Source organism: Lineus longissimus, chromosome 1 (assembly GCF_910592395.1).
Source record: "Lineus longissimus chromosome 1, tnLinLong1.2, whole genome shotgun sequence".
NCBI classification, from domain to species: domain Eukaryota; kingdom Metazoa; phylum Nemertea; class Pilidiophora; order Heteronemertea; family Lineidae; genus Lineus; species Lineus longissimus.
The window spans coordinates 17,295,691-17,321,362 of record NC_088308.1 but is presented as its reverse complement, the minus strand read 5'-3'; the positions used below and the strand labels follow the sequence as shown (position 1 = coordinate 17,321,362).

General features: G+C 39.2%; 1 protein-coding gene across 6 annotated transcripts in view; it reads left to right on the top strand.

Annotated features, from left to right (window-relative positions):
* The first annotated feature begins 823 nt into the window (after positions 1–823).
* Positions 824–25,672, top strand: part of LOC135489190 (pro-neuregulin-1, membrane-bound isoform-like) — a 101,531-nt gene continuing 76,682 nt past the window's right edge. For all 6 annotated transcript variants that reach the window (XM_064774454.1, XM_064774437.1, XM_064774463.1 and 3 more), the window contains exon 1: positions 824–1,326. In XM_064774454.1, the coding sequence (XP_064630524.1) occupies positions 882–1,326 (445 nt within the window). In that variant the 5' untranslated portion in view covers positions 824–881. The remainder of the gene's footprint in view (positions 1,327–25,672) is intronic.

Sequence of the window (25,672 nt, the reverse complement as noted above, 5' to 3'; positions counted from 1 at the left end):
GGTAAACAGTGCCGTTGCCAAAACAAAGCAAGATTTGATTTGGTCGCGTATCCATCACAAACTGAACAGAAATCGCGTTACATAAGGGGGCATTCAAACCTGCTACCAGAATGCTACCTGCCGTCCATGATATCAAATAGAAGTCACGTAAACCTGCGGACCTGAAGCCTCAATATGGGGTGACCTGCTTGACATCGAATGACCAGCGCGTTACCGCACCCTCAACGATACATGTAGTTTCCCGTTCGCCCTTTTCACGTTTAATTTATTCAAGCGCACAGGCTTATTTAACTCAATATCATATTATCAAATCACAGCCAACTCATTCTGCTATTAAACTGATGAGGCCTTTAGCAGTGTTAGCCTTCTAGCGTTCCTTCTAGCGCAGCGATAAGTTGATGGCTTTTGTTACCAAGACAACCGATCATATTTTGCGCTTTACTAAACCGATATGAACTGAATTTTATTTAAAAATTCCTAAACTTGATTGAAATGTCCAGGATTGTAAGCGATTGTAGAAGGAAGGAAGGCCTTCTACAAGCCCTTCTACAAACCTTGTGAATCTAACGGCCAGGCGTCGGGGACAGTCTGACGTATGTGCCATGTGCGGATTGGAGAAAAGGTGGTTTGGTTGCTTGAGATGACAGAGTTACGATTGGATATAGACAGGAAGTGAATTAAATAAATGTTACACGTGTGTAAAATGACCAAATTTGGATGTCATTGATTCCGAGTGCGCTGGTTTGACGCGAAGTGACGTCACCACCTCCCTTTACCTCTCTCCCGCGCTTAGCGATCAGCCGTCAGACGTGCATTGAATAGCCATGTGGTCGGAGCGCGAACCGATTCCAGCCGTGATTCCAACTTGAACTGTCACGATCATGGATACAAAACACGTGAAACATTTAGTGAATGTCTTGCTCCTACTTTGGAGCATGCAAGCAGCATTCTGCAAGATATGCGGATCTGACTTTGAGGATATAAGATCTCGAGCGCTTCTGTCGGACCTTGTCGCTGAGGGTACAGTGGACATCAAATACGAAAACCGGGCCAATCCCCGATACAACGTTTCAGTTTTAGTCTCGAAAATTTTCAAAGGAAGTTTAAATTCAAATACCAGACGACGGGTGCTAGAAAGTATTCGGATAGGGGAGTTCGGACCGTTGGATAAGGAACAGTGTTTAATTGGAGTGACTGAAGGATTAAAATATGTGTTCTTCCTACGACCGACGCGGGACAAAGATTTTTATAAACATGCAAGTTTACCGGTCGAGTCTAGCAAGAAAACGCTCCGACAAGTTCGGGGGATATTATGCAAGAATTGTGGTGAGTCTTCCTCTTCATTTCATATTTCACGATATTTCTCTTTATCTATACAACGATACGTCTTATATTTGTGGTTTATCAGGCTCCTTGGATACCGCTCTAGAAAAGCGCGGGAATCTCCGGTAGCAGACGACGCGCGTCTCTTGCGCGATGTTGTCTTCCATAACGCCGAATTCACGCATGGCGTCGTCTGCTAACGACATGTAATTTGTTTTCCTGTTGGGAAATCACGTTTTGTGCAAGCCTTGGTCCACTTTGATGCAAAAGCAAGGTCTTTCCTTGAAGGTAGATGATTCCACTAAAGGCAAGGCGGGCGCGTGGTCAGAGAATTGGGCCTCTAACTATTAATTCAAAGCGCGAAAGCCTGACAGTTTTATGTATGCGTGTGCTTCAGGCTTTATCAAAAAGACATTAGTCCAGGCATGTTTTTCACGAATAGGCCTACTTTTAATGCATTTCTGTGGTATATAAAAGCACTATAGATATCTTGATTCAATGCTATTGGTGTGAATGTGTGGAAAACACAATAAAAGTATGCCACATAGTTGTAATGTTAACCCAACCTGTCTTCAATAGATATATATGGCAAGGTAGATATCGTCATCAGCCTTCATAAAACATCAGTCCCAAGCTTTCTCTATTTAAAGGGGCCATAGCTTGTAAGGCTTTAAAATATATTGTTGGGTTGAGGAATATGTATAGGTCTTGAGTCCTCATGTGGTATTTTTGGTTCATGATATTTAAAATAAATAATTTCAATTCATCATGACATGACACTTTCTTCCAATGAGGAGAAATGGTATGCCTGGTGTGTAGTATAAAGATATGCAAAATATCTGATTCTTTTGCTGATTTTAAGCAAAATATTCTATCATAAATCCTCTGATATTTGCACTATTTGCTATTTGTGATTGATTGACAGTTACATTGAGATTAGAAAGATTAATGTTGTGTGCCTCAATATTTTCTTGTCATACTGGCAGTTGCTAGAGCATTGAAAAAAAGTTAATCTATTTTTATTTGAAACATTGTGAAATTTAAGTGCAGGCTAACATATGTTAGGCTGAATTATGAATTCATAAAGTTTATCATTATTTCCTGTCTTCTGGCAAATCTTAAAGGAGGAGTTATCGGAGCTCTATGGTGTTATCTTTCATTACCTCCCTTTAAGGGGACTGAAACATTTGTTATGTTTGTTAGGTCTAACTATAGATCTACACTGCCTATCACCCTCTAAAACTAGCTTGCTAATTCAGTGTGCTAATTAACTTAAGTTAATTAGCTGGTATTTTAACCAGGACTATTGTAGGCCAGAAGTCTATGACTACGGGCATACTTCACTCATCATCTCCATCATAGACTTCAAGTCTACTGCAGATCCTGGCTTAAGCAACAACTCTTTCTTATGCATAACTGCCCCAACAACTGGTCGGCCCTGAAGCCTTTCTCATGCAATACCTAACTAGCTCCCTCCAAGCCAATAGGTAACATTTTATGCTGCTTCAAAAAATGACCCCAGGCTAAAGTATATTCTGATCAACTATGTAAAATTTGAAGATGGTGGAGTAATGCTACCCCCCCCCCCCCATTTCTACTTATTCATTGTACAGTCCTGGTCATATGTAATTTCCTTCGCTTTGTGAAACATTATGCTGGCGCTTTGTTTTAGCATCAGGAATATGTAAGTTCAGTTTCATGAGAAAAGTTGAGAGTGTGTTTACATCCTCCTATAACAGGCCTTTGTATTGTTCCTAAAATACACTCAATCAAAGTGAGTGCACTTTGGAAACAATCAAAAGGCCTACTATGGGAGGATGATTTCTTATGACTAGTACAGTGTACTTTTTCTTAACATAACCTCAGCCCTTTAAGAAGCCTGATAACAGTTGATAGCAACGCCAATATCTTCCTTCTATCAGAGCATTTTTTGAAAATTGATATCCACTTAATGGGATTTTGTAATTGATTTGCCAATCAAACTTGCCAAAAAATCAATGCTTAATTGACAACCAGCACCCCCATGCATTCCTTGTGTAGCATGCAATAATTAGCCCTTACATGCCTGCGAATCATCAGAAGACTTTACCTCTTTTGCATGTCAAGTGTAGCATCTCAGATTTGAGGCATATTAACCCTTTAAGGAAGAGTGTCTTGAGATAATTCCAGGCCAGCACTAATGATGTTCACCAGGTTCATCCTCTGACCTGATAGAAGTGAGAACGGAGTACATGTACATATGAAATAGAGCAAAAGCTTATGGTGGTTTCAACAATGTTCTCTTATAGAAACGAAAACAGAGTATATGAAATAGAGCAAAAGCTTATGGTGGTTTCAACAATGTTCTCTTATAGAAGCGAAAATGAAGAATATATGAAATAGAGCAAAAGCTTATGGTGGTTTCAACAATGTTCTCTTATAGAAACGAAAACAGAGTATATGAAATAGAGCAAAAGCTTATGGTGGTTTCAACAATGTTCTCTTATAGAAGCAAAAACAGAGTATATATGAAATAGAGCAAAAGCTTATGGTGGTTTCAACAATGTTCTCTTATAGAAGCGAAAATGAAGTATGTATGAAATAGAGCAAAAGCTTATGGTGGTTTCAACAATGTTCTCTTATAGAAGCGAAAATGAAGTATATATGAAATAGAGCAAAAGCTTATGGTGGTTTCAACAATGTTCTCTTATAGAAGCGAAAATGAAGTATATATGAAATAGAGCAAAAGCTTATGGTGGTTTCAACAATGTTCTCTAAGGCACCTATTCCATAGAGCTATACGGTGTACTACACTATACGCGAACAATGGCTTCACAAAGGGTGCATGACCATGAAACTATTGTTCTCGTATAGTATAGTATAGGGTATAGCTCTATGGAATAGGTGCCTTATAGAAGCGAAAATGAAGTATGTATAAAATAGAGCAAAAGCTTATGGTGGTTTCAGCAATATTCTCTTATAGAAGCGAAAATGAAGTATGTATGAAATAGAGCAAAAGCTTATGGTGGTTACAACAATGTTCTCTTATAGAAGCAAAAACAGAGTTGAAATAGACCAAAACTTATGGTGGTTTCAACAATGTTCTCTTATTGTTTATAGCCTAAGAGCACTTCCATTGGTTGTGTGGTGTTTTCCTGCTGTCATAACAAGACAGATTAGCCAGAGAAGATTATGTTCATGACACGTTGCCAATAGTCCTTTCAAAAGGAAAAATGGTTTAATTTCTCCATGGGCGGAGTATAATGATATAGCTTTGATACCCAAACTATTGTAGAGCAAACCAACCCATTGACGTGTATAAAATAAGAAGGATGCTTTAAAAAGTGCACTTTCATTCCATTATAAAATTTGATGGGATTTTTTTTAAATTGTGTCAAATCTTTATGCATCATTGAACTCTCAGATTTTTCTGAATATGCCAAATTGGTGTATTTTTGTGGTGTGGGCAAGACTCTGGAGAGGTTGAATATGACATGTCAAAAATGGGTCAAACAGTCTGTGCTTGTGTTATAACTTCTGGAAAATTGAAGACTGTATTATACATCTACTTTTGGTACCTTCTTACACCATTCATCTATAAATAATACATAATGTTAACCTCGCATTTAGTCAAGCTAATTAAAGGAGTTGTTTATAGTAATAATTGCTGGACTGACAGTTGATATAACTAACAAGCTGATGTAACAAATTTATAATGACGAATTTTGCTCTAATGATATCGGCTATCGAAGCTGGGCTAGCGCATGGGCTAGCGCTGTGACGCTGCTAGCCCATTCATACTGAGGCAACATTTACTTTCATTTAGTGTTACCTAATTGGGTGGAAGGAAGTCTGGTGCGGGGGATACCGATCAGTGGTTCGTTACCATAACACGACACTGGATTGAGAAATTTCCCAAAATAAACATTTGGTTTGCTTTGGGCTTGTTCCATGATATAAATAAAGTAGATCGGGTGAATTTGGGGCAAGTATCGTAGGCGGTCGTATTACTGTTGTGGTTTTGTAATCTTTTTCGTTCACTTGAGACTTTGGTGAATCGATGGATGGAAAGAGCACTAGGTCACCAGTTGGGTTAGAAAATATCATATACATGTATGCATTTTGAGGAGAAAAAATATTGTTTTCAATCTTTCAGTGTGATTAGAATAAAGGTACCGTAACATGAATCTCAAACTGAAAATAATTTTGATCAAGTGACTTAAATAATAGGGTATAGGTGATTTATACAAATACATTCATATGAGAACATATTTTAATATCGGGCTATCAAACATCAGAACATTGCACACCTTACAACATTGGCAAACTTGCACTTGTCGAGACTATAATTACACAACTGTTTACAAATCCCAGGTGACACGGATCGGGTAATTTCTTCGATTCCGATAAGTTGAAAGCGACAATGAATCAGACGTTAACCCCAAGGCGAAACGTAGTAGTCTGTTATCCAATCAAATGGCAGCACAAATGCAAATAGACGGTTGAAAAAACAGTGGTAGCATAGTACTATCAGTCGCATCGTATTCCAATATCTGGAACCTGGATTGCACAGAATTTTTATCACCAATAGGATTCGATTTAAAGCATGATGACATCACATCCAGGGTTGAGTGAGATTTTTTTCAATTTTACTATGAAATGCTACTATTTGTACATAAATTACTGGTACATTTGCCTTCAATGTAAAGTCATCTCTTGCAGTTGTATTCTCATTTGATGATATGACTAACAATAATATGAATCCAATGCTATGCCCCTAATTGGGTGAATGGTAAAAGTTGAAGTGTCATTGTGAGAGCCTTTGAGTCCCCGAGAGTATGACTTCGGAACTTGTGTCAGTTGAGATGTTTAGCTCTCCCAAAGAGTTAGAATCCCTGGCATAATGCTTTTCACCCAAGGTGAAAGATTAGTGTCCTTTTGGAAAAAAATACTGTGTTCTAAATCCTAATGTGTTTAATCTTGTCGTAACTTCCCGAGAAGAGTGTGTAGGCTACACTCACGCTACATCCTCTAAAGTACAATCTTTAATCTCTTCCTAGATTTTGAATTCTTCTGGGACAGGAGCTGTTCAATGGAAATCCTTGCCTGGGAAATTGTGTATTCGATACGTCCCGCGTCATTGTAATCCACTTTTAAAATTTATTGATTATTTAATGAAAAATTGGGTTCCTAGGTGATTAGGTGTAGCTAGAGTAGATAGATACTTGCAGTCTTTATTTCTTCTTGATACTCCAGTATCTTTTAACATGCTCTCTCTTTTCAGAGAGACAACACTTATGCAACTTTGAAATTAACGCTTCCACTGAAATAAAAAGCACGAATGTGCAATATTGCTTTATTGATATCAAAACATGCAAGATTTACTTTTGATTGATCAGCAATTTCTATTTACTACTATAAAATGTGTCGATGTTGGCAGCCTCAAGGCTCTCCCAGGGTTGCGTTATTGTGATTGCGCTTTTTACTCATCTGTCTGCGCTGCCCTACATTGTATGTCTATTTATAGTAGCATGTTACTACTGACTTCTCTGGTATAAGGGTTAGCAATAGCATCTTTACCTGGAGCTAAGCTCTGGGAGGCTAGAGCCAGAATTAAGGCACGGGCATATGTTGCGCTGAAGCAGTAGACATCAAAGTCAATCTCCATCTGGCCAAACCAACCAGAACAAAACCGCTTCCTTAGATCTTCCTTATGCATAATGCAACCCTGTTGTTCGTGGCTGTATCAATTATGCTTCAAGCATACAAATCATATAGATCAGTGGGATATCTTGTAGTTATCGTGTAAAATGTTTGGCATTGCTTAATCTGAAGAAAGGCCAATGTCTTTTGTTCATATTAATGTATGATTTGAAAAAACATTTTAGCTTTAACATGAATGTTGTCAGCCTTTAAATCCAAATGTTATTGGTGATTGGGGTTTCTCATCCCAGAACGTTGGGTTGTGAATGTCCCTACGGCACAAGGTGAAGAAAGCATGCAGTGGGTGATACCTCAGTGCGATTGCATGAATCACCAATACAATGCTCTCCGACACACAATTCCTTTGATGATATCCCAGAAGGAAGATAAACGCATCAAGAGTTACCTTTCAGCATAGATCATTGCACGAAGAGATACATGTCCCGACTGTTGGCCACTATCGGTTCCTGGGCCACTATCACCATAATCAGGTGAAGGGCGGGAGTGGCGTTGTGACCAGGCATGCATGTAATTGCTTCTTCTCCTGTCTTGTTCCTTGAAATTAGTATTGCATGCATGTCTCGGTGGTGTCAGAAGTGAGCCGAAACACCAAAGATAAATCTTCATCATTATCGGGGACGATTGTGCTGACTGGCTCGATCAAACATTAAGCGATTGCTAGTTTTATAGGGTAGTTAACCCTAACCCTCTAGCGTGCGGTTACTCGGTTGATGCACGCAATGCTGTAGGTGTTCTATAGGTGCACCGGTATCATTTTATAGCAGTCGGCATCAGAGTAGCATTATCTTACCAATAAAGAAATAGGTTATTGTACTACTTTGCTATAGGTTCTCAACCAATACAAAGTGAGAGGTACCCTGAAAAATCGTTGCTCTCCGACAAAAAAAGGAAAGGAGGGGAGGGGCATTCCTCATGTGCCACCCCCTAAATCCAGCTCTGGGGAGAGTGTACAGCTGGAGGGCATTGCGATCTCCAAACCTTGTGTGTCAAGATAACCAAGCTCAGTATCTCCCTTTCATTCTCTATGGCATTGGTACAGAGAAAGTCTTGAAAAGATTGCGGAACTTTGAAATGAATTGGCAATTGATACGGAGAAACATATTGAAATATTGCTACTAAACTTTAAAATGAATTGGATTTGATACAGATGGATGTTGTTAAACTTTTAAATGCAAATGCTCAAACAAAAGTAGTGGTTGTGATGAAAATGTGTTAAAAGTTTGCTGTGATGTGTTGTCTGTCCTGACTATGAAAGAGAGAAATTCTCGAAGATGAAGCGAAATGGATAGTAAGACACTGAATAATGGATTTAATGGAATGTCTCAGGAACTGCATGTGATCAAGCGTGTTGCGTTGCATCTTTAACAACGTAAGGTGGTAACGTTAGATTGTGTTGTATGCGTCTGTGGCTGCGAACAGATGGATCAGATCAGATGATAAATTCAATATGGGAGTGGGAGGATGCAAAATCAGACTAGCTTCGTTTGTTTGTTGATATTGTCACGCAGGTTTCTTATGTAGCTTCCACTGAAGATAACACTACTGTAAGTCGCAGATAACCTGTCAAACACAAGCTTCAAGAGCGAAATTTTCAACCCTAAATGCGTGAACCATTAGTTTGGTAGCAAGCGTAGAATTGAGTCTACTGCGAATTTAAAATAATTTGCCAACTTTTAGCTTGGTGAATGTCACACGGTTTACAGTAAACTATTTGATGAAAGTGAGGTAATGTGATGTAATGGAGGTAATGTATTTGCCAATTACGTAACGTATGTACCCCACAAATGTGCCATCCTTTGAATATGCAAAGATGTGTTGCCTAGCTGTGAGTAACCTGATATTTTCCGACGTATTGTTTTGCAAATTGTGTAACATTCGTGAACCTCTTATTCTTTTGATAACTATTGGTCATCTGAAATGTTTTGGAGGTAACGCCTTGGCCAATAACATAATGAATGTACCACTTCCTTGCATTGCCACTTCAGTGTTATGTCAATGTAATCAGAGGCGACTCTGCATGATGATATGGGACACCCTGTACAAAGAAACTGCATACAGCAATCACGTTCAGAGAACAGCTAAGCCTCCTTGCATTAAACAGGAGATAATCTCCTTGTAGAAAAACGAAGATTTATGCAAGACAATTTCATCAGTGATGTTGCTGATGATGCCATCGCCCTGATTGATTGCGCAGCGCAAAATGTGGAACGACGGTGGAATCACTCTGCACGTGTCCGCTACCCAAGGTACAATTCAGTGTTGATGAGTTTGCCTAACTCCGCCTATGTGCAAGGTAGGAGCCATCTTTAGCATTGTGCATTCGTCATCCAAGGCGAGGTAATCAACGTGCAGCATCTGATCAGCCATTAAAGTACATTTGTTGATTAATCCAATGGTTGTAATACGATTCGCTTTGCGAGATGTTTGCCATCTCTGGACTGGTTTGTCCCTGGATGGTTTGTGTCTGAGTGGAATGTATCGCAGTGTCCCCATGGAGCAGTAGTAAGCCATCTGTGATGTATCAGGATCAGGGCTTGCTGGTGGTTCAAGGTCTTTTGAGCAAGCATATCTATATTTATCCAGGAGACCTTTTACAAAACATTGCACTCAATATCACAGAACCTGAAATGTTGCCAGCTGCCCAAATTGCCTTTTTGTGACATTGGGTAATATGAAAAAGTAGATACTGGTCAGTACAACCGTGAACAATTCCAAGTTCAAACTGGACCAACTATCCATCTAGACCACAATCGCTCAGATTGTTATGAGTTGTGTAAACGGGAAGTGAGGGTGGATACGATCATACAGCCTTATTGACCAGTTTGTTGAGTATATATATAAGGGTTAAAATAATCAATCAAGATATGAAAATATAAGCGATTTGAGAAAGGTTATCAGTGAATTTTTAACAGAAATCATCTCTGCCATCTACTTTCTGATGATTATAGTTGTAAATCTTGATGATCCCTGTGTGGTTACTCATCAGTCGACCGTACCAATTTAAGCGGGTTATCTGAAAATCGCTGTGGTATAGGATTGCTATTAAGCATCCATAAATAGTCTATCTAGATAGCTATCAATGATTCAACTCAGTGTTGTCCACCAAAAAGATTGGGTTTTATGTCCTGATATGTCTCTCGCACGTCTTGATCGATTCGTCAAAGGATTGCTGTACCTCGGCCTCAACGGTGTATGTAGCTGTAAACGATCGTGTCTACAGTCAAATTGATCAAGGATGAATTTGGTATAAAAATGCGATCTGTTAAGTCTGGGCTCTAGTGTAGACTAGAATTTTAGAATTGGCCATGAATATCTTTAAAGGACAAGCACTGGAGGCTCTGACTTTAGAAAGGACAAGAAGCTATAGCAATATTGGAGTTTCATGGGAATATTTCCTCACAGAAATCTTTATCTCAAATACTTTTTTTCATTTTCTAAGACAGTAGATAGCCCATTTATCAGAATATGATGTGGCAAAAGTTTGGCAGTGCCTTCTTGCAACTACTAGGTTATGGACTCCTTATTTTTTATGCCATTTTTTCAACTTTCTGAGAGCAATCAACCTCATCGTCTTAAGAATTTTAGATTCAATGCCTTTTATACAGTTATCTTGTCTTGGTAATGAAAATATCAACTTCACAATGAAAATTAGTGAGCTTGAACACGAAACTGGTCAAATTTCCACATTGTCGAGGATTGGCTAATTGTCCCCATCCCCTCTGTCAATGTGTTCAGTATTCACAGCTACATTTTATGAATTATTTGATGATAACAAATTTAGGGGCGGCAGGATCCCATACCGTAACTGGTTATTCTTCATGACCTGTATTCATCCATGAAATTGAGGGTGGTCCAGCGTACTAAACGACCCTGGTGGGAACGTTTGTTGACAAACTGATTGTTGACAAGCCGGCATTATGGTTCTCTTGCCAGTGTCTTTGATGACATTCTGTAGCAGGATAACAATCGAATACCACCCGTATGTCTTTCTTGACAAATTTGTGTCCATCTCTAGGTTTCTATAGCCTTGATATCAGTTGTTGTGTAGCAAACGGATCCGACACAATCTGCCTCAAAGACACAATCTGACTCAAAAGATACAATTGTTGGTCGGGTTCCCAAAGCAAATGAGTTCTATTCATTGTATTGTGGCAGAGGTTTCACCCTGATTTTCATCAGGGTTATAGATCATCTTTAGCCGAGCAAGATGCGCTGAGGTCAATTATCAACATCATCGCTGAGAGACTGGTTATACCTGTAAGGGGAGAGACACCATCAACACAAATTTGATCCCTGTTGTTCATCCCTGACTTGGGTCTGCCTTCTCTAATACTCTGCCAGTTCGATCACTTCAAAGTCGAGATTGTCAAAATGCATCAGAAAAAGTTAGAATGTTTTCTGGAACAAAATAGTGATGATTTCATTTCATCTCTTATATTTGCTCCTCACAGGTATTAGATCTGTTTTTGGGAATCATTTCGAACAAAGTTTTGCAACATATACCTTCGGTAATCGAACTTGATTTTGCTGTAAAGAACATCCTGAGAACATTAAAACTTGTGTAGGTTTCTATATACAAGTTTGACACACAATTCCATGCTATTCTGTATACTGGTAAAATAGCCCTAAAACTTGACTTAACAAATTGAGGAGCGTTTTTCTCCTTGACTTCACTTTGCTCGATTCTATGTCGGCGATGATCATGTCGACATTTTTTCTCGGTTGTCGCAGTTTAAGAAGATGTAATGTCTCCACTCTTGGCATTCATTTGCCACTTGAACAGACAAATGACATACCTTGTGCCGAATATATCTATTGAAGATTTTATAACACTCAACTACCCGTGAGTCTATTAAACAATCATAGCAGATAAAGCCTAGATTTCTGCATATGTACAAAAATAGGTCATCTTCTATGGACATGGACAGTTCCTGCTGAAATACTTGGTCTCACATTTTATGCCTTGTATTGAATTTATATTGGTATTGGGTTACCATAACCCTGAGAATGTCATTGGGTCTATAATGTTATATACTGCAATATTATAAAAATATGAGCCGTATAAATTGGGATACATGTAGGAAGATGTCGGTGACATTTGATACGGTCACTTTAGCAATGACCCTCAAAAACAGCCAGTGCACGAACTTTCGTTTATTCTCTGATTTGAACAAAGCTTACAATTAAGTACTAAGCCAGCAATGTTAAAGGGACAATATAGGCAGTAGCTACGCAGGCAAGATAAAGTTACACAAAGTCGCCAATAGGGGTCTCTTACATCTCACAGTACGTCGAAACGATTCACGCTTGTACGAGGAATATATTTAGTGCTGAATCTGACATGACCAAGTGCCCTAACTGTGTATATTTGTCTGTTAATTTCTCATTGATTGCGGTACACAAAATATTTCATTGAAGTTTCACCACTTTATCGTTATTTTAATTCGTTTTTGATCAGTCAGTATAGTCGACCACCCACTTGCTTACATCTAGACTATCTGGTTTGTAAACTTTGATTTTGGGATTAACAATTTGTAAATATTTAGAGAGATACCTTTACAAATACATTGTTACCATTGCACAAGACTTCACACAAATATTTTTTATTTTACGTTAAAGTTTTCCTTCATCCCCTGCCGACAAGAATGTCTAGTACACTTCGACCAGGGGTTCTCCAGTGCACACTAATTCCTATTTATCAACAAACATGAGTAAAAGCAATTCTAGCGAGCCATGTGGGCTTCATGTGGGTGTGTCTTGTAGTAATTCATGTTTGCTTTCATTAGAAGGTAGTTAACATGGGCTGTGCTGCAATTGCCACCATTTTTCGGTGCAATTTGTGCATAGATTGTCACCCATTTCTCGAAAGAGGAGAATTGAGTTTCTGAAGACTTCAGAGGGGGGTCGTGTAGCTGTAAACGTGCCCCCAACTGTCGTGAACGGCCGCTGTAGGACCTTAGGCACCTGTCCACTGCAGCTGAAACCAGAGATGGTCATCCCTCATATCATTATTGTCTTTTCACCAATAAAAACTTTCCAAAGACTGCAATTAAGAAGGGCTGGGTTGAATATCGGCTGTTCCCATGCAACAGGTTTGTGACAATGTCACACAGTGTGTGGGTTCATAATGCCAAGATGACATTGGCATGGCTGGTTTTTTGTAAGGAATGTCTTGTCGGCTTTTGTGATAATAAAAATCTGCTGATCTCAATGGCACCTTTATGTTGTGTTTGTGAGAGTTAGTTTATGGGTTTTCAAATCAGGATTAAAATGTTAGGAATTCCATTCATAACTGTCGCTTTTAAAGCTTTTACTGTTTAATATTTGACCTGAAAAATGTTGTGGGTGGAGGAATTACTCCGATTGCTTGCTGTGTTTGGACATGAGAGACTTTGAACATTGGAACGGCACCCTGTCAAAAGCACACCCACACATATACTCCAGCGGTATGCTAGAAATATTATTTAGAATTCACAACGGTTAATCTTTGTGAATGAAAATCACTTTTAGACATTGAAGCCATAGGAGTTATTTTAAATCTACTTTGTACAAATGGTATGTTGACCAACTCTATGGCAGTGGCCCCATGTTAAGCCGAGTGGCCTGATTGAGCTTTTTGTAGCATGGGAAAGTTTTCAAACTTGATTTTCAATAGGCCTAGCATTCTCCGTACCGTGATGAAATAGTCCAAGAAATGCCTGCTTTTGCCCCATTCATTGTTATTTTCAAGTAGGGCACAATTCACTATGTTTGCATGTGGCTGGGCCTACTTATAGACAGCTGATCTGCTGAACATGATTAGGTGATTTTTTACTATTGACTATAGTGGTCAACACTTGAACTTTATCAATATCATATCGATGAATATTGTGATCGTACACATCAATTCAAGTAATAGATCATGTCCAAAGGCACGTGAAATATTAAGTGTCAAGTCAAGTTTGAACATGCATATTAGATTTTATTAACATCACGTGAAATACAGATAATGTCGAGATCATCCCGTTAAACTCTGCCGATATTTATAAACATGATCTGAATGGGCGGAGGGATAATAATAATGATGTTGTAATACATGTGACTTTGACCCGGTGAATCAGTTTATTATTACATAGCCGCAGGCTCTTGTTGGTCACTTCTCATGTTTTATCAAAGTGGCTAACCCGCTGAGCCGATATTCATGTATTCCAGTATCGAGACGTATCGTCTTCAGTACAGTTCAATGGGTCTATTGTGTCATCATTATCCTCAATCTCTGTCTGATTGTGCAATCAGGTAGAAACAGCAGGTAAATAGGACAAATATCTTCTGACAAACTCAGATACTCTAGTGTCAACGATATAAGACCCTTCACTAATTACTAAGAGCTCGACTCAAAGGCCAAGCCGGTCATGACAGTTAGAAAACTGGTTTTGCCAACTCATTGTCTATCTGAACTGAACATATTGAATGGTGTCAAATGACCATCAGAATAAAAATGTTTTATATTGGCTGATATATAAAATAACCTGGACCGTTTCTGATTTTGCATGGGGCCACTTATTGCAATTTCTACTGTATAAGAGGTCTGTATAGTTTCTAATGTTTGTCTTCATCATTGTTGTGGGTGTAGAATTCGACTCATTGTCCACTTGTCCTCAAATGCTGAAGTATAAATACATAAAACAATATATGTCAATCCTAGCTGTGATGGGAATAATCGCCAGTATAGAGCAATACATGGCTCTGTCATGACTGTTTTATTCCTGTCATATTAATTGTGGTTACTTTTATATGGATTGTAATTATTTGCCATGGTCATATATGGTTATCGTTAATATCACCCATCCTGAAGTTTATACTCCATCAACCTTTTCAGCGTTTGCTCTGTATATGTTTTGACTGCTAGAGGTTGGTTGATGTGACCATGGCTAAATACATAATGACGCCCACCCCCTCGCTGCTGACCTTTAGCTTGGAATGTCCCACTTGTCCAAGTGCAACTGAAGGGGTAAATGTCATGCATGGTACCAAACCAGACCAGACAAAACCAAATGACATCACTCGTGACACCATGAATGACGTATTTGTGGAATACGTAAAACGTCGTACATGTACAGACGGTTCACTTGTGTCAATAAATTGTCTCTCGTGGATCCCTTAAACTTCTCAAAACATTTGTAAGTGTGGTGTTTGGCCAAGGGGGTTAATATTTACCAATAGTGAAAATTGATTGATTTTGATCAGTCAATAATGCTGCTGATGCAAATATGTTGTGTCTAGTCAGCGTTATTACTTGCTTATGATCCACGGATTTTCCCAGAAATAAAATAAATGAAATGCTTTTACTTGTATGTCTTTGACTGCTGTGTATATGTGGTTGCCCCTCTGGCGCAGTCCTCTGCGCCAGGCCATACATTTCAATAGCAAGTGTCGAGAATGTTATTACAAGGTGCATCTGTCACATTTCTGTCAATGAAATAGTTTATGGGCTGAATATACAGCCGTAGCCAGCATCCCCTGGGATCATCATTGCATTGTTTTATTGGGCAGCGGCCATGATGATGACAATGATGATACCCAGATAGCTAATGTAATGGCGACCACAGTGCTGTTAGGTCCGTGGTGAGATTGGTTCCCAGAGAGAGAAGAGATAGTTCATGCCCTCGCTGTCAAGGAGAGTTTATGGCCATATGGTGCATGTGTACTGGCTGGTGGGCTTCAGTGCACTGCCATGAAGAAACGAGTGTACTTTGAAAGGATTTCTTCTCATAGGATGATTTTCTCCACTCATGTTTAGATGATTTTCTGCAGGTTCTGCGCTTGCTCCTCGGCGGTTTCTTTATAGTTCAATGATTGGTGAGATGCACCACAATGAACAGGCATCATTGAAACTCTTTGTGAAGTTATCGATGATTGTCGCAATTTGTGCTTCAGAAGATGAACTTTACTAACATGATATATGAAGTGAGGTTGAATTGTAAAATCTAAATCAGCCAATGGTATAAAAGCCAATGGTATAAAAGCCAGCTGTTGGTATAGGCTGTGTACAGGTATATACTAAATCTGTCAAGGACCCAAGCAAGTTAACTCTGTCCCTCTTGACTCTGTTCTAACCCCAAGGGTCGGAAACTTCCACGCAGGTGTTAGGTATTAGCTTAACCACTTTTCAAAAGATATTCTTATGAAAGGACAATTTTTGGATTTGAACACCTGTTCAATATGTGCTGAATTAAAATGTATTAACTAAGTGTAGTTATCACTCTTGGGCTTAATTATATTGTCAGTTCTGAATCCAAGTATAAAAGTCAAAGTGTTTCAGGAGTAAGACAGTTTAGTAGCCTTATTGACTTTTTAATCCTCCTTACCCTTTATTCTACTTGTTTGTGCTATTTTCTTGACATTAATTTGGAGAACTTACAAATTCATTGCGTCGGTGCTTTGAAAATATGGTCATTGTCATTATTTTGAAGGACTGGCAGACAATTGTGTCGGTGCTTTGCAGATATTTCAAACGTTATTGAGCTTCTTGATGTTTATGCCGGTGTGACAGCGGATATAGTCCTCCTGGAGTCATAGTCCGGTAGCATTGTATTTGATCAATCAAGCAGCATGATCTATTGTACCGCTAACCCTAACCAAAACATTTAGCAATGCGGGCTATTGTTACATGGACTATCAGCCCTAGGACTGCTATCCCTTGCACACCGGCATCTTTGAGCAAAATCGCCATGAAGTATGGTCTGAAAACTGAGTGCAATGAAATGTCTCAAAGGCAAAGCATAGGCACTAAAAACAGTAGTTTTACAACTTCCAAAAGAGCAATTGTAAAATCCCTGTGCACCAAAATATCTTTTGTTTCTGGATAAAACCGGCATTTACTGGTTTAATATTGACTGCAGATTCTTGTTGCTAGTGCACCCGCGATGACCATACACCGCAAACGAAAGTTTTTTGTCGCATGTGAGCAAAGCATTTCTTGGCCTGGTCTTGGGCCACAGGCCAACTTGGCAATACAAATGACAACAAGAGTTCTATGATTCGATAGACCAAGTCTAAAACATAGGTTTAATGATATCTGTCTTTGTACTCGATAGATTCCCAATCGAATCAAGATATTTATGACAAACATGAGCCAATTAACTCATAAGCATGTATGGATTAATGAAGGACGATTATGTGTGGTGAAAATGGCCTCAGTGTTATAGGATGATCTGCGCTTTATTCCGTGCGATACTCTATCAGGCTAATATGTCGCCAGGCATCAAGCCGACACAGCTAATCAGGGCTAAAACGAATTCAGCTGAATGGATGCTAATTAGGGTCCTGATAGGTTCATATGCAGCCAGGCGCTAGTCGGTTTTCATTGTATTGACTGCACAAGTCGCTTATAAGTTACGTTCCAGAGCTCTTCGAGCAATGAGGTTTGTCAATAAAAATAGCTATGTCGATTGCTTCTACCTTGAGATTATTATGCACCAGAAACCTACAATCAGTTATTTCATTGATAAAATACTATGTTACTATGTTAAAATTGCTAAGTTCAATATGTATCTGTTCTGAACAATTCTATTTGATTTTTGGGTGATGTCCAATATCAGATTAACATACGTGTTCTTTGCCCTAGTCATGGACACACTTTATCTTGATTGTGCAATTTTTGCATGTCAATCTGTACATGTTTTTTTGCCTGTTAACAACAGAAGACTCCTGGGCAGTTCATTTTTAGCTCACCTCTTAGCAGAGGTGAGCTTATCCCATACCGTGGCGTCCGTCGTCCGTCGTCGTCGTCGTCGTCGTCGTCGTCCGTCGTCGTCCGTCGTCCGTTAGCAGGGCACGTTTCGTAACTGTTAGAGCTATTGAGTTGAAACTTGGTACACATGTACCCTTATGTAATGACACCTTGGAGACCAAGTTTCGGTCCGATTCGTTTCATGGTTTGGCCACCAGGGGGCCAAACGTTAAAAGTGAAAATATGCAATATCTCCCTTAATAGTAGTCGGGAAATTTTGAAAAAAATATGGTAGGTACTTCTAGCAAAGGTGCATCATATATCCTCCGGGTTTTTGATTTGCCCTCCTTTTCAAGGTCACAGAGGTCAAATAGTGTAAATTGGCCGTTAGGATGTAACGATGGCACGTTTCTAAACTGCAATGACTATTGATCCCAAATTTGGTACACATTTACCCCTTAGTCAGGTAATCTCAGGGACCGAAGTTTGGTCCAATATGATTCACCACTTGACCACCAGGGGGCAAAATCCAAAAACCTTAAAAATTTGATTATTCCTTAACTTCTTGCCCGATTGCCACCAATTTGATATCATGGGTACATCTAACCGCCATACAATATATGTCACACAGGTTTTTAATTTGACCTTCTTGTCAAGGTCACAGAGGTCAAATGGCGTAAATTGGCCGTCAGGCCGTAACTATGGCACGTTTCTTAACTGCAATGACTATTGATCACAAATTAAGTACACATGTACCCCTTGGTCAGGTGGTCTCAGGTACCGAAGTTTGGTGCGATCTGATTTGCCGTTTGGCCTCCAGGGAGGGGGCCAAATCGTAAATTCTTCAAAATGCCATTATTCCTAGTATTACTTGCCTGATTGGCACCAATTTTATATCATAGGTACATCTAATTCTAACAACCATTCAATGTGTCACCCGGGTCTTCTTTGATTTGACCTACTTTTCAAGGTCACAGAGGTCGAATGTACTGTAAATTGGCCATTTTGGGGAAATTGTAATTGCTTGGACCTACATCAAACCTAACACTACATGACACAATACCATGCTCTTTATCCATCTTTCCTCCACATGAGGTGAGCACAATGGCCCTGGCCATTTCATTTATCCTAAACATAGTCATCTTTTGAGAAAGGATGAGGCTGATCCACTGCGTAGACCAACACATGTTAAGCTGGCTACATTCCTGTAATCCCTTTTTTGGTTACATTCCCTCATTGTTCAAACTAGCTTTATCAAAGCGCATCCATCCTTCTTCTCAGGGTAGACTGATCTTGTTTGGAACAGCATTTAGGCTCAAGTCAAAATTGCTTCCTTTGAAACTCGATCCATATGCTTCGCACTTAACCTTGCAAAGTCGGTTGGATGGTGTCAGCCAAAGTGTTGCTAATGTTACAGCCATTCTGCTTTCTGTTACCAAAGCGATAAGGTTGTTAGACCCATCCCCGACCACTTTCCTCTGTCATGTTGCTAGATAAAGGCCTCACTCCCACTATATCATATCTGTAGCCAAGTGGTGTGGCGTTTAGACATTACTTTATCCACACATACACTTAGCCTCATCGCTTTTCAATGGCTGATACTTGTTTGAGAAGGAGCAACACTTGTGGTGAAGCGCCCCAAAGACAAGAGATTTTTAGCTCAATTGCATACTTGCACTTGTGTCATCGATTGAAAATCAATACGTCAAGTTTTGTGATAACAAAAGCAACAGTTCAATGTTCTGTTGCTGATCAAAATAGCTGAAGTCACGATCTTTTCCAACCAGTGTTGACACTGTGGCATCTCATGCTTGAAATAGTAATGGTTATCGTCGCAAGCTTGGCAACATTCCTCTTCTCATGGCATTGGAAATCGATCTGGTAATGGAAAGTACTGTGCGAGTTGTCCTTTTACGCTTTTCTAGCATGCTTCTGTTGACATCTCTACAGCTAATAAACATGTGAACAGTGGTTGGAGGTTTTGACAGCATGCATGATGATGAGAAAATGTGTTGGTTTTGAGTGATTAAAATTGGTTGTATGTAAATATTGAAACGAGCCAAATGAAACAAGCCACTAAACGAACCAAATACACATTCTAAACATGAAATTGAAGACGTTTTAGATGTAATATGATTGCAAAGCGTTTGGTTGATATTTGCATGAAATGAAAAAGCACATTTATTCACTCAGGCCCGCTTTATTTGGCACGTTAAAGTATTAAACAAGCCAAAATAAACAAGTGAATGAAACGTTCCATGGTGCACCTTGCAAAACTTAAAATGAACTTAAAATTGAATGGGACTATACATGTATGTGAATAATATGATATTTCATGCCAGAAACATACTTCACCGAATCCTGCAATGAATATTACATTCAAACTGGATCTTTCAGTTCAGGTTTAAAAGTTTATTTGGCTCGTTTAGTTTGCCTTGTTTCATTTGGCTCGTTTAGTTTGGCTTGTTTCTTTTGGCTCGTTTAGTTTGGCTTGTTTCATTCGGCTCGTTTTAACATTTACATACTACCATTAAAATGAAAAGATATATTGACTGTTAACTGTGACATTTTCGCAATGCCCAAGTCAAGCTTTCAGTACATTTCATTCTTAAAATTCAGATGTCTAAAGTGATCTTAGCAATTTTCTTTAAAATACGCTATAAACTTAAAAACTTAACCTAAATGGTATGACCCATGACCTGCGTACAACATGTTCAATACAGTTTTGGAAGGATAGGGACTTGGATGGCTGACTATTTCCGTCACCTCTCAGTAGGAGATTCACTAATTACAGGTTATAGAGACTGTGTTGCAATTTAATTGGAGAAAAGATCATATAATGGTTTTCGAGAACTTTGTGATCTATAGACTTTTAAGGGGAGACATGAATGAAGGTGTTGCATGCAAATTAAATCACAGGTACCAGCGATTTAAATTGCTCGATTGCAGAGTGCAGTGTGTAAAATGCTTGCAGATACTGGCTGTGATCTGAAGAATTGACCAACAATAATTTTCTTTGGCTTTAAGTGCCTTTTTAAGAATAAAATTCATGGAAGTTTTTAAGGTATTAAAGCTGACGTATACGTAGTCATTGTGGTAATCTGGAAGTTTGGCAAAATCGTCTTCGTTGTCTTTGCTGACAATGGGGGACATTTGTACAAACATTCTGCTTGATCCCTGAAAAATAAGCAATAATGTTGTTGGGTCATTAGGAACATTTTGTGATTCTATGAATCTCCAACTGTCTGCAGACTGATAGGTTCGTGAATAAACGAGAGATGTGCTTTATTCGTAATGTGGGTGTGGAAATAATTGATGAAAGTCTGTACGAGCAATGTAATAATTTAAAATTCTTCTTAGAACCCCTTTATTCAAACTTTAATCTCCGGTTCCTGGATCAACGTGTCAAGCATTTCAAAACTGGAATCCAAAACATATCCTTCATAAAACTTAGCTTATCTTAAATATAAGCTAATGAAAAGAAGTTAGTTCTTTTTTACATGTTATTGAATTGAATAGGTTTTAAGAATTTCATTCAAATGACACTCCTGGGGTTTATGAATCAAAGTGAATTAAAGGCCAATGCTGTTCATTAAAAATTGGAAATTTGTAAATGAATCTTGACCTAAACTTGGTTTGCCAACTAAAATTGGGGTGCACCAATAGGGATGTGATATCCTTATGAACACCATAAATGTTTGAAACAAGCTCTCGGAAATTTTCTGTTGTGTGAGCTCAAGAAGAGTTCAGACAAACTTTGTGCAGGTGCCTTAGGTCCGTGTGATGTGTATATTGTGTATTTTTTCTGTTGTTGTCCCTTGGGAATATCAAAGACACGGGGCACAATTTGATGGAATTTCAGGGTCCGTGAACTAAAAATAGGTCATCAGCCTTAAACAACTTTAGCAAACAGATAAGTAATTGCCTGAAAAAGAACCTTTTTGTGCCTGCCTCAGTCTCATATGATACTCTTCAAGTTTGCTAATGAAGTAGATTGTTTTATCGTTAGTATACTAATTAGTTGCTCAGGATGATTGAAACGCCATCTACAGGGCAAAGGGACACTCAAACGGTCTTCACTAATGTTTACTGGATCTGATCAGGCCACATTCCTGGTGTTCAACTTGTTGGCCGAAATTGGGTCCCAAGAGACTCGGTTTAATACAAGTCAGCACTTAGCTGCTATACATTCTATAGCTTCATCATTACTTCTCACCTGTCGGGTGTCCTAATGTCATTACTTGTGCGCAAAAAGTCCACAACAATTCTTTGAAAATTGTCTCATGGTTTTGGAGAAAGGTTTGAAAGCAGTGGAATTAGGGCACTAACAAGTGTAGGCCTGGCTATATCTTCGTATTTTGAGTTTTTAACATTGATGATGGCTAGAAGGACCATGTTGCCTCAAATATGTAGTTGATGATGCAAACATTGGACTGTCTTTCCATCCATCTTTACTGAAGTTCTTGACGGCATCTTCTAATAGGCTTGGGCTTCAGTTTGGAGAGGTGCAGTGGTACCAACCCGAACCCGGCCATCCCCTTGAACGATTGGTGCACGTGTTCTTATCACTCCTCTGTCTAGCCAACCTAGCCCTTGCTTCAACAGTCACTGGAAAAACCATCTCATATGCTCGGCTTAGTTAACTATTAATAATTAACGAAACAGATTCTACAAGTGGTAACAATTTCAGGTGGATGTTCGGTAGTTTTTCAGCTATCTTCTTCTCTGATGCTGTCTGCTCGGCGTGGTATTTATACCTGCAGATCCAAACCTCAAGTTTGGTGAAAACTTGAGAGGTTTTTCAAGGACGTCGAACTACAGGATAGACGTCGAACTACAGGATGAGGAAGCAACTTGCTGAAAAAAGATCCAAGATCATCTGAAATACTTTGTTCTATTCTGAACAGCGTGCAAACTTAATCACTTAACACTTGGTTCATATTAAAAATGATGTTCTAGTTTCTAAATGATGTGCTTATAGTTTTGTGCTTGTGTTATTCTTTAAAAACAAACATACCTTGACTCATCATACTCAACCTTGACAATCAAAAGTTGTTTACCCGAGTTTCAAGCTAATTGAAGTCTATTTCCTGGTTCTGCTGTCTTTCTTACCCAGATAGATAAATCCTCATGCCTGAAGCAAAGAAGCTACAGCCGGTAATGCATTACTGCCTCTGTTGATTTTCTGATCAACGCCGCGAGACGTTCACCCAGTGAATTGACAACAAATGAAAAATTGTCAAAACAGCCAAATCATCCTAAATGCTTCGAAGACATTAGCGGATAAATCTCCAATGGATTGCTTTATTCAGCCATGTCGCGATCAATGCTTGGTCTAACAGGGTCATAGATTCATTGCACGGTAATGCAACTAGCCTTATTGAGTTGGTGTCAAATAGTTTCCAGCCAAGTGGGGTAATCACCGCACATACAGATGGCGAGATGAAGCAACATTCACTTACCCATCTCGCGATTTGATTTGGTTGCCTCAATCAGTGAGTAAACAAGATTCCACGACTTGTCAAGGAGAAATATGAGAAAATTGTCACCAGGATTGCCTGTTTTGCTGATTTTTTACCTAAATACATATATAAAGGTATGTAAGAATTGCTGACAAATCGACCATTTTTTCATCTAGGAGATCGAAACAGTTACTTGCATTATCCTCATCATCATCATCATCATCAACATCCTTGGGAATTTTCATGTTGGTACTGCTGTCTGGCTCTAAGATTAGGCAAAGATAAAACATGGCAAGGGCAAAATCAATGATGATGATGATGATGATGATGATGATGATGATGATGATGATGATGATGATGATGATGATAGTGATGATGTTGAAGATGAAGCTGAAGATGAGGATGAGGATGGTGATGCAAAACAAGGAATTGAATTAGGATTTGCATAATATTTTATTTTGGAACGTGGACTGAATTGGATTTCGAATGCTTTTCCTCACCGTTGCTTCTTTCCAGACCTGAAACACTTTTCGGTGGAAATTTAACAAGATGAACTTGAAACGTTGGTGCTTCACCGACAGGTCATAAGGTCACAGACCTCCCACACGCTCTGGCTACTCAATCATCCCCTGCCTAGGTTCCAGTCAGCCTAATCAAGCTGCTTGCCTTTGATCTGTCTGTTACCTATTGGTCAGTTGATTGTTAACTAATGAACAAAGTACGCTGGCCAGCAGGTACAACTGTGTTGAGTTTCCAGGCTTTGAGGCCAAGCAGTGCATGCTGCTGTATCATTAAATGAAAGAAGCTTGTTAACGTGTTTTTCACTTTTGCATTATTTGATATGACCAAGCGTTAAGAAGTATGATTTTAGAAAATGTTGCATGGTCATTGTTCTTTGCAATAATGAGACATGTGAGATGCAAATTCAGTGGCATGGAACACTCCATTTGCTAATTGCTAAGTCAAATTCTCACCAGTGTCATCCTAACTATATTGTTGCACAGTTGCTAATGATAGCTAATTGTTGTAAATGGCTTGAACTTCAGGAATTGGCTGACCACTAGGGTGTTGGTACCATTGCAGCTATTAACCATGGACAAGTAGTTAGCAAAAGTAGCCCAATGTTTGATGTGTGCAGCATTGTATACACTTCTGCTATGTGCTATAATCATGGTTACATTATGCTTCTTGATATCGACTGCTTTGGGTACCTTAGTTTAGCTTAGATAAAGGTGCCGACGTATCATTCGTTCACGTTTCAAGCTTTTAAGAGGCATATGTCAGAAGCTCTGGCAGAGGTACGAGGTTGTGAGTAGGGATGAATAGAGCACTCAGTGGTTGGGAAAACTGCTTACATTTTGTAGAAAATCTGAATCATGTTGTTGAAAGATGCTGAGTGGGTTTGGCCATATTCCAGGAGCCACTTTGAGAAATGTCGATCTTTGCCATTCCGTGACTATTTCGGTGAGTTCCTGTGCTGTTTTTAACAGCAACACACGCAGTGTTTATTTGTCTGCAAATACTAAAAGCCGCGGAAGATATATCAACATGGGTAAAGCGAAACCTAGAAAACATTACCGTTTTTTAGAAGATCACTTTGTTTCATATCTCGGTTGCCAGAGATGCTGACCAAAGTTTCCATCAATTTGGCCATGTCGAATGAGAGGTCGCGCAGACTGAACCCCAGTCCTGGAATGATGGAGCATGCGATGATATCATATCCGATATTGGTAACATTCCTATCATTTCTCTTCAGGAAATCTGACACGAAAATTACAACAACTCCTAATATTTTGTCCTATTGACTTTGGGACATTCTAGTTTGTCTCGTGAATAGCCGATCGATTTGCCGGACAAGATGTTCCTCCTGAGATCAATTCTGCTTATCATCTCGTCGCATCACATGCACACACAGATCACAATATAAAATGATGGTTAAATGGATGTCTGTGCACTGATTTAGAAATGCCCTTGGAAATGTCTGGATGCGAATAAGAACTTAATGTGCTGTGAATGACAAATTAGCCTCCCCGGGATTCAGCCACGGCAGTTTTGCTGGAAGTGTTGACAAATACGTTTTTTAAAGACGATATAATACCTAAGATCATGTGACAAATCTGGGGGCTTGGGTTCCCGTCAGCCAAGGATGAATGGTCTCAGATGGGGTTGAGTTTTCCATAGACTAGTTCTGATGCCATGATGGATATGGAGGCATTGGATGTTGAGCCTCGGGTTTATGTCGGCAAGGAACTTAAGCAAAAGCTACAGAAAATCGCTTTAATAAATGATCAAAAAAGCTTACTGATGTTTTTGATACATTGTTGGTTTCGATTTAGTTGCAGGCTTATGCGGATCTATCAATTTGCAGCAATCTTTGAAATTGACCATCACTGCATTTTGTAATGTTGGAGCCCATCCCCCAAATATTTCTCGTAAGAGCACTGATATGACACGGAAGTGAATTGTGGAAATG